This window comes from Rhipicephalus sanguineus, chromosome 2 (genome assembly GCF_013339695.2).
Source record: "Rhipicephalus sanguineus isolate Rsan-2018 chromosome 2, BIME_Rsan_1.4, whole genome shotgun sequence".
Classification (NCBI taxonomy): domain Eukaryota; kingdom Metazoa; phylum Arthropoda; class Arachnida; order Ixodida; family Ixodidae; genus Rhipicephalus; species Rhipicephalus sanguineus.
In genome coordinates, this window is record NC_051177.1 from 203,779,818 (window position 1) to 203,790,041 (window position 10,224).

The 10,224-nt window shown below is 48.9% G+C and overlaps 1 protein-coding gene across 1 annotated transcript; it reads right to left on the reverse strand.

The window, feature by feature from the left end:
• Positions 1-8,007: 8,007 nt before the first annotated feature.
• On the reverse strand, positions 8,008-9,912 carry LOC119382183 (uncharacterized). The gene is made up of 2 exons (XM_037649903.1): positions 9,623-9,912; positions 8,008-8,560 (listed from the first exon to the last, which is right to left on the reverse strand). The coding sequence occupies exons 1-2, from the start codon at positions 9,910-9,912 to the stop codon at positions 8,008-8,010; spliced, it is 843 nt and encodes a 280-aa protein (XP_037505831.1).
• Positions 9,913-10,224: the final 312 nt, after the last annotated feature.

Sequence of the window (10,224 nt, forward strand, 5' to 3'; positions counted from 1 at the left end):
AGATGCTGCAGCGCCTGCATGAGGGCCACTTGGGAGTTAGCAAGTGCAAGGCCCGCGCCAGATTGTTGATGTTCTGGCGAGGAATGAATGCGGACATAGCGGCACTGGTTAGCCGTTGCGAAAAGTGTCGTCAGTTTGCGTACCGCCAACCAGCAGAGCCGCTGACACTGAGGCAAGTCCCAGAGCAACCATGGCAGCGCATAGGGGTAGACCTTTGCGAGTACGGTGGCCGGAGCTATCTGGTAGCTTACTGCGCTTACTCAAACTATCCCGAAGTAGAGTACTTATCTCAGACAACCAGCAAGGCGGTAATATCAAAACTTTCAATGATGTTTGCCCGCCACGGAATACCGCTCGAAGTGTGTACAGATGGAGGTGCTCAATTTACCTGTCGAGAGTTTAGGGCGTTCAGAGACAAGTGTGATTTTCTCCACACTACATCCAGCCCGCGATTCCCCAAGTCCAACGGCTTGGCTGAAAAGGGAGTCCAAGTTGTGAAACGACTGTTGAAGAAAAGTGAGGGTGGAGAAAATGATTTCTGGGTAGGACTGCTTAATTACCGGACATCCCCGCTAGAGGATGGGCGAACACCCAGCGAGCTACTCATGGGAAGACGGCTTCGTGGAAGGCTGCCGGACTTTGCAGTGCCTAGCGCGAGTCCAGTACACAAGCCCCCTCAGAACTTAACACAGGGTCGACCCCTCCCGATACTACATGAAGGAGATAGTGTGAGGATACGCCATGACGGGTGTTGGGGTCTTAAGGCTCAAGTGCAGTGCTCAGTGGCTCCAAGGTCCTACACTGTTCGCACGGAAGGGGGCCAACAGTTTAGAAGAAATCGGCAGCATCTTCTAAAGACGGACGAGCCCTTCGAGCCAGAGGCTGCCCTGAATGAGGACTTCGCGCCAAATGAAGGGCTTCCGGAGGTTACCCCATGCCCAACAATGCAACAAACACCCAACCTGCAGAGACATCCCAGGAGCCAACTGTCGATGAGCCCAACCCTACCTCTGCAGTGTCGTCAAGTCCCAGTCCAACGACACCACCTTTACGACGTTCTACTCGAGTGCGGAGGCCTCCAGGCTACCTACGGGACTACGAGGCCCTTCCCTTCTCCAGAGAAGGGAAGATGTACCGGTAGGGGGCCGGCACCCAGGTGGTCTGGCAACACAGGCTTGGGATTGGTCTTCAACGGATTGGCTCAATAAACCAGCAGTTCGACTACAGTTGCAACGCTATGTACTTGTCATTCTTTACCAGAAGAGAAGTGAACGTCAGCAGACGTCCTCAAAATAGAGGATGCGGAGAGTCATGTTCTTCTGCAGACATCGATTGTTCGGAATCACGAGACGCTGAAACAATTTCAAGCCATGGATACAGAACGTGCGATGATGATGAAGGAACGAACGAGAGACGACAGCGTTTACTCCACAGACGACGGCGTTCTAACCAGGGATATGACGGAGAGAGGCCGCACAGTTAAGAAAATTGTCCTACCGTAAGCGCTTCGAAGCACTATCATGAAAATCTTCCACGACAGCAACGGACACCTGTGCGCAACTAAAACGAAGGACCTCGTCACGCGAAGGTATTGGTGGTCATTGATATAACAGGATATTAAATCATAACTCCAGTCGGGTCATACTTGTCAGGCAATCAATGCTGGCACCAAACGGAGCGAAGGCTGTTTCTATCCCCGAGATGTGCTGAACGAACCCAACACCATCATATCATTCGATCACATTGGATCATATTGACCCACTCAACGAAACAGAGGATGAGGGCTATGTGTTGGTCTGCATTTACCACGTCACACGAAATGGATGCTGTCGTCATATCAATTACGGCATCGATGCACTATATCGACTACCTCTTGAACTGATAGATACCACGGTTTGGCGTTCGGGAAGTGATTATTACGGATCAGGCGAGAGGCTTCGCGAAGAAAAAAACGGCTTCTCTGCACAGAAAACTTGTAATCGAGCACTTGAAAACGCCGCTGTATTGGCCTCAGGCGAATGGCCTCGTGAAGCGCATGGTCGCTACTTTGAAGAAAGTTCTAAAAAAGCTACTCAGTCAGGCTCAAAACCGGGAGCGTATGCTTGCTGACGCTGTCTTCGCCATCAATGTGGCAAAGCCTGAGCAAACCGGATACAGCGCATTCTGGCTGATGCAAGGCTACCAACTAGTTTTCTTCTTTGTCATCTCTTAGTGTATATGTTACAACGTCATATTCCTAACGGAAATACGTCAGTGAAGTCTTGGTGGACAGCGGCATAAAACACTTTCGTGTTAAAAAAATTGCGGGCAGCTTGCACTAAGTCGCGTGTCACAAACGAGTGCGCTAATAAGACGCGCACGCGGCTGCTTTCAGACGACAACGAGAATTCGCGGCGCCAGCCGTTCGCTCAACAAGCGCGCGCAACGAAAAAAAAATTGTGCCATATCCACGAAGTGAATGATCTTACAGGAGCGTGCTCGGAGAAAATCGGGTGAACCGTGAATACTCCGTACAATTCCTGTACTGTCATATAGAGACGTGACACGTTGTTATAGTAGCGATTGTGGTCAGGTTGTTGTCGAACCACAAGCGCTCGCAGACCTTGCAGCTGTGGCCAAACGTGTGGTCGAGGAAATCGCGCTTGAAGCGCGCGTCGGCGCCACAAACTTCAGGTAGCGACCACTTTCGGCGCTTGGCCGCTGCATCCCACGTCCGTACCTCTTCGAAGTTCTCTTGCCGCCGCTTCCGAGCTGCTTTGGCTTCGCGGGCTTGTATCTCGGGGCCCACAGGACGCTGACGTCTCTCTTCCGCCTCGCGAGCTCTCACCGCAGGGTCTTGGCGGCGAGCCCACATTGCTGCTGCCTTGCGAGCCCTCTGCTCCGCCGCCTTGTCTTCTGCGTTCATATTATTAGTATCGAAGCGCACTGACTGACGACTGTCGAAAGAGAGAGGAAGCGCGCAGTGGTGGCCTTCCAGCGGTCTCCTATCAAACTAGAGCACGCACTGGAGTGGAGTGAGCGCCGCATGCTACAATTGGCTATGCTATATGCGGTTTTGCCTGCGTTTACATCATCATCAAGGCGCTCGAAGAACAAGTGTGAATAGACTTCTGTTTCGCGCTAGCGTGCGCTGAGACGGTTATACATTACCTGTGTTACACAAAGCTATACTCGGGGACAACTTTCTGTGGCAATGAAGGGAAAGCTACGGGGGCGGAGCTAACTGCTCTGTGTTACTACGCCAAAGTAGTCCCCGATGAACTTGCTTCGGTTTCAGTTTAGGAGTGACAGATGCGCCTTTCCTGCACTTCGTTTCTTCGCATGTGCTCATTGGTTGAATGCTTTGAACCACGATTACCGAGCGTGCAGGCATATCGGCGTTTCGTTTCCTACGCTTAATTTGTCTGTGTCGTCCAGAAACGACGTCAATATTTTCAGCGCTGCAGTTTTTAGGGCATGCACTGATATGTAAACTCATCTCGAACTCAAACCTCACGCGTGTTGCGTGCTTACATTGCGCGGGCGCGGTATACCGAAGAGCAGCTCGCACATCCTACGGCGCGAAGTCAAATTCAGTTTGGATCGCGTTGAGTTATGGCGGCATCAAAAGGCATCGGTGGCCCACTGCCCACACGCTCCGCGGCTCAGAAAACGTTTAGCGGCGACGTCGCCCCACTGCAGAACCCACGAATCCTGTACTCAATGCCAACCGCTGCCCATTTCCGTCTCATTCATTAAAACCGTGCGGGCATGCGGTTATTTCTCACGATACTGCATGGCGCCGGTTATGTACACCTCAGGATAGCAATCGTATGTTGCACTTGTTAAGTTACTTACTTAGAACAGGAGAGCGTGTAAACCCCTGCGCGTCTGTAAAATGTCATGCTTTCTGAACATCTGCACAATTAGCGCCGTTTCTAAAGTGAAAAAATAAATGGTCACCTACCATTTCGCCTGAAATAATTGGTTCCTGACATCGTAAAACACATTTCATTAGCTAACTTTGTCCAACGCCAACATTCTGAGCCATACTCATCCTGGTGATTACACCATCCCTCTTCCCTCCACATTATAATTTGGATTTTCGTGGTTGTGGCCGGTATTCACACACACTATTCCTGAACCAGCAAGGAAACCTCTTGTGTTAACACACAGGGCTACCACGGCCTGTTGCATTTTTAGGGGCGAAGCTCCTTAAGGCGGCACCCGTTCGTCCCTTGTAGTCGTAGTAGTCGTAGTGCGTAACCAGTTGTAACGCTAGTACCAGATCTTGACCTCCAATGTGGTGCCGGTGCGAGATTTTTCTTGTGCGTTGTTGAACAATAAAAAATTCGCAGCGTGCGCGTTAACTAAAAGCCGAATTCTTCTGTCTCTCATTCCCCATTAGCAGCCATTGGCATGTTCCAGTAGGAAACGTTAGGAGAAGTAGAAGTGTAAGTGTTAGCTAAAAGCCGACTTCTTCTGTCTCTCATTCCCATTAGCAGCCATTGTTTACCTCCAAGGTAGTGCCTGGTGAGATTTCTCCTGTGCGTGATTAAACAATAAAAATTTTGTTCAAAACGCCGTTGATTGATGAAATAAACCAACGAAAGACGCCAGATATTTTCTAAAAGCAAAACGAAAGAACGCCAGATGTTTCTAAAGCAAAACGAAAAGACGCCAGCTGCTTAACGAAAGACGCCAGAAGTTTTCTAAACAATGAAAATTCACAGCGTACATGTAAAATTAAAGTGAGCTGCAAGTCGTCATAACTCTCATCGAACCTTTAGTATAAACGCGCCCGATCTCACGTCGGTGATGATGTACTGGGCAGAATTCACGGAAGATTCACGGTTTACCGATGAACCTCCGCAGCTTCGCCCACTCATCATCATTCACTCCGTGGATATGCTCTGATTTTTTAATCTGGACACGGCGAGTATTTGTCAGGAGGAAAAATTGTGCTACGTGCAAATTGCAGCAGCTAAAACAAGGTGTTTTGTTATACATTTCCAGCATAATCAGCTGACTAAAATCTAAAAGTCCCTCAAGTAGTAATGCACACACACGCACATCAGTCACAGGAATAAACCTTTAATACTGTGTCCCCGTCTTTCAAGCCAACTTAATCTATCAAAGCCAGACAGCCGTGTATTTTCAACGAAACATCTATGACTCCGTGAACACTTACATCAAGTACCTGACTAAAATGTACTCAAAAACTTCACGAAGACGCGCACATTACTGCGCGTATTCCCTTAAGACCTCGTCATTTGGCACTGTAAAAATTCACTTGAAAAAAAAATCGGCAAATCCCACGTACCATGGGAATCGGTGTTATGCGAAGCATGCGCGGGGTGGTACGTGACTGTGGCGTAGTTTTTCACATTGAGCGAAATTACGGAATGACGCTAGAGATATGTGAAAGTGGTATACGCACACTCATTTGTTGAAGAGTCGCACATGTATTATGTAACCAGTTGTTTACAGTTGCGTAACGATGGCAAAAGCAACATGGGTGCTACCAACACCAGACGCCGCGTAAGCTGATATGTAGTGCTTATATTTTTCAATACCGGATAGTGCGAATCGAACAAGAAAATGGAACACAGATGCACAGGACAGGCGTTACTCGCAAGTAAGCTTAATGCAGGAAAGTTTCCTTATATATATACACAGCCGAGCGGCACGCGCAGGCGCACTGCACGTACGTTACAGTCACAGTTGCAGTTGTTATGCTTATAGTTGTCTGTTATGACCGAGAACGAACGCACAGAGAAGGAACGCACACACACACACGGACGTTGCGGACCCCGAGGACCAGTGGATGGTAGTTGTGCGTCTTCCAGGGCTATTCTGTCTTCAGCTTCATCACTTGCCTTGCGTCCACCGCCATGGTGTAGCGGCTACGGCGCTCGGCTGCTGACCTGAAGGTCGCGGGTTCGATCCCGACCGCGGCGGTCGAATTTTGATGGAGGCAAAATGCTAGATGCCAGTGTACTGTGCGATCTGGGTACACGTTAAAGAATACCAGATGGTCAAAATTTCCGGAGTCCTTCGCTACGGCGTTTCTCATAATCATATCGTGGTTTGGGACAAAAAAAAACCCGAAAATTATTAGTATTATCACTTTGCTTGCGTGTCAATGTGTGTGTGTTCGCGGTTACTGTGTTGGTTGAGACTCTGTATCACCTGTGGCACATACCCGCAGAACATGAACTCTGGTATGCGGGTATGTGCCACACGTGACTGAGAGAAAGGGTTTGATGACGTATGCGACAGGTATTTTGCGTGATTCATGTCGTGACCAGTGGATCGCGTTCATCATACACTGATTGCCTGCTATGCCAATTTTGGTATATTATAAGTTATGGAGACGACCTGGAGAGCGCCCAGACGTAGGCGGCTAGATAGATAGATACGTACATAGAAACGGCCAAAGTACATAGAAACATGCCAAGTATACGACGTACGAGACTCCACCAAATAAACCCTACGCTGGAACTCCGACCTCCATCCGGACGTCGTCGACGTGAAGCTTCACTTCTTTGTCGGCTTTGGTTGGGAGTTGCCTTCACGAAGGCATACACAACGTCAATTGGAATCACCGGCAGTGCGGCATGCGATGTGTGCAGTACTGAGGAAGACATTGATCATCTGCTATGCCGCCCTCGATTTGCCTCCCAAAGACGAACTCTTTCTAATGCGATGCGACGATTTGACGATCGGCCGCTCTCCGTGCAGATGCTTCTGGAGCACCGTTCCCATCGCTCGTCGGCCCACAAGGCAGTTAAAGCACTTTTGTGCTTTTTAAGGACTACGGGCCTGTGTGAACGCTTGTGAGCGCGTGTGACTATTTTTACAGTGCCACCGCCACATACGTGTCAGTGCATTTATTGATCATTTCCTTTTTTTCCGCTCCCCCCTCTCTCTCTGTCTCTCCCATCTTTCCACTCCCCTTCCCTTTCCCCCGGCGTAGGGTAGCCAACCGGACTGCTGTCTGGTTAACCTCCCTGCCTTCTCCTTTTCGTATTCCTTCCTTCCTTCCAAAGTGCCTGAGGTTCGCTAAGAAATGCTTCGCATTTAAAAGTATTTGTGCTCAACGTGCCCATTTACATAAGCAATAACATGTGCAGTCGAAGAGACAAACAAATCCATAAGAAGTGGGTACTAATTATTATCCACGTACGTAGTGTAACTGATGGTAGTATTTCTGTGCCAGATGAGTGAAACAGTTACAAATGATGAGACAATGCATTTCTGTAAGTCACTTCCATCTCGCAGCTCTTGAGCTATAATTCTTCCAGTGTTGTCAGTTCATCCACCCGTAACAGCGATTTGGAAAGGCTGTTTACAGTCTCTTGGTTTGTAATCAAAATTTTGCTACCATTTCTTTCGGGTGAAACAAGATATGTGATGCACCACTCAGCACTGCTTGCTCTCCTCAGCTGCCGTATTGTTTGTGAAGTACAAGCGCCATCCACAACTGATAATCAAAAGACTAATTCACAGGCTGACAACAAACATACTAAATGATTACTTGGTGCTGCATGCAACCAGAATCACGTAAGCGGATTGTGTACATCGTCACTTCTTAGTCGTCGTTTGTGGTGTCTTGACTTCCTTCCTGTCTCCTTGTTTGCACACCCTGTTTTTTAGAATGACAGAGCATACTTTCAAGCTGTTGGACATCAAACAGGAATACATAGCATCTCACAAACAATCAGCATCACATGAGTCAGCGCACACCGAGTTCATGAGAGTTCCTCTATACCACTCAATACACTGGCACCTCTGTCACTGCAGCTCCTGAAGTCAGATCCCAGAGCAATTATGATGCTGTCTGCTTTCGATTGCACCATCCTGCTCCCAGGCCTCCTCTTCAAGACGCACCACATGAGCGCACTCGCGCGCCCAGTTTTCTGGAGTCACAAGGGCAATGGCTTCGTCCAGAAGTTCTTCGACTCCAGCAAGAGTGAACGACCTGTTGTTGGCTGCAATATACCCCTTGACCTGGCTCCATACCATTTAAATAGGGTTGAATTCACAATGGTAAGGAGGAAGCCGAACAATGTCATGACCAGCAACCTTGGCCAAGGCATCAATCCGGTATCCAGAAAAACGGTGCTTGTTTTGGTTAACCAGCTGAATGAGCTCGGGCTTCAACTGGTCATTAGACCACGGGATGTTTTTTTGAGTCAACCAAGACTGAATCTCGGCCTTGCGCGACGACGTCGAGGGCCACTTTTTGAGCTGAACACCATGGTATGAAGCACTGTCCACGACAATTACGCTCCGTGGCTCAATGTTTGGTAAAAGTTGTTCTTTGAACCATCTCTCAAAGCGTGGGCCATCCATTTCACTGTGGTAGTCACTGGTAACAGTCTTTTTCGCCCGGAAAACGAGAGATGCCCCATCCACGAAGCCGTTTTCGCTTCCAGCATGGAGGACAATGAGCCGACCACCTTTGCCACTCGGTGCGCAAAGCCCAGTTGTGAGACCCTTGCGGAAGGCGTCCTCCCACACCTTTTCCTTGGTGTGCCCTGCATTCACCCAAGTCTCGTCACGGTAGTATATAGCCCTGCGAAAGCAAGAGAAAAATGTGCCAGGTTTCTGTTTCTAACGAGAGGGGTGAATTGAGACAAGAAATTTATGATGTGCATCTAATATCATTCTACCGGGGAGGCAGATATTTGCAGTTTTTGGATGGTACTGGAAAATACAAAAAAAAATGAAACATCTCCCGCTAAAGGGGATCATGAGGCGATGCGAAGCAGTGTTTCGGCATGTAGAGCCCGCGTTTCAGAGGTGGAGTGGTGAGGGGGAAAGGGGAGAGGGGGAATGGAGAGGGGGAGGGGAAAGGTGATGTGGAGAGGGAGAAGGAGAAAGGGGGAGGAGAGAGGGAAAGGGGATGGGGAAAGGGGAGGAGAGATGGGAGGGGAGGTGTGGAGAGGGGAAGTGGAGAGGGGTGGGAAAGGGAAATGTGAGGGGGAAAGGGAGGGGGAGAGGTGATGTGGAGAGGGAAAGGGGAGAGAGGGAGGGGAGAGGGGAAGTGGAGAAGGTTTGCGCATGCGCAGTAAGGTTGGTCACGCCGCACTTCACCACCACCACCGGATTGAACTCCGCCATAAAATGCTTCACATCTAAAATAAAAACAATGTTCGCAGAAGGTACCTACTCACATGAATAAAAAAAATACCTTCATTAAGAGCTAACCATACTCCATTAGAACACGTCGATACATACTTGTGCCTTCGCCACAGATGCAGAAGCAAGCCATAAAAGAATACAAATCAACATGAACGGCAACATCTATGATGATGGGTGAATTAAAAATGAAATATTTAGCGGTACGAGAACTTCCATCGTTATTTCCTCTTCCTACTCTTTCAACTCTGAATATTTACATGCGGCATTTGTGTTTTAATTGACATCGTTGACATTTATATCTCTGTCCAACAAATCGATTCAAACTGCTGAAACGGCGTCACAAGGGAAGACGAATGCGCACGAGAAAGATTACACGAAACTCTCGTGTGCATTCGTCTTCCCTTGTGGCGCCGTTTCATCAGTATCAATCCGTACCAACTTGCCCAACTGTCAATTCTTCTAAGCAACAAATCGAAGCAGTAACTGTACGTACCGTTTCTCCTTTCGCATTTCTCTAATGGTCCGGAGATATTTCCGCCGCCACACGATTATGTCGTCCCTTTCCAGCAGCGCACAGTTGCGTTTTCGCTTCCGAAATGCAAATCCAATCTCATTCAGAAGCCTGCGCATCGTTCTGACACTTAGATGTTTTGGTAGCCCCATGTCGGTGTCGCCGATTACCTCGCTGAGGATCTTTTCTGCCGTTGGCGCCTTGTTGCGAATGTAGTACTGGTGTACTTTCCGGCGAAGAGCAGACAGGGTAAAACTATCGTACCGCGGCATTCTTGTCTTTCCACTAACTTTTGCTGGCGATTCAGCCGGGAAACGAAGCCTTTTACGTTTCGGGGACTTCAGGGTACCCTTTAAAACATCCGCCTTGAGCCGTCCGACAGTACGCTCGCTCACGCCGGTAAGCTGGCTAACCCAACGAAACACGGGAGCGACGGAGAGTCCCGGTTGCGTCAGTCTCACTTGGGCGTACACGTTGCCAACGAATTGCTTGGTTTGTTTCGACAGCTTTTGGTACTCGAGCGTCTTAAATATTCTGTGCGGCGCCCGAATCGGCAAGCAACTGGAGGAAGAAGGCACACTGGC

Coding starts and splice junctions, on each gene's coding strand:
- LOC119382183 (XM_037649903.1), bottom strand. CDS start 9,912: ATGCCGCGGTACGATAGTTTTACCCTGTCTGCTCTTCGCCGGAAAGTA. Junction 8,561..9,622: donor GAAATGCGAAAGGAGAAACG/GTACGTACAGTT, acceptor TTGCTTTCGCAG/GGCTATATACTACCGTGACG.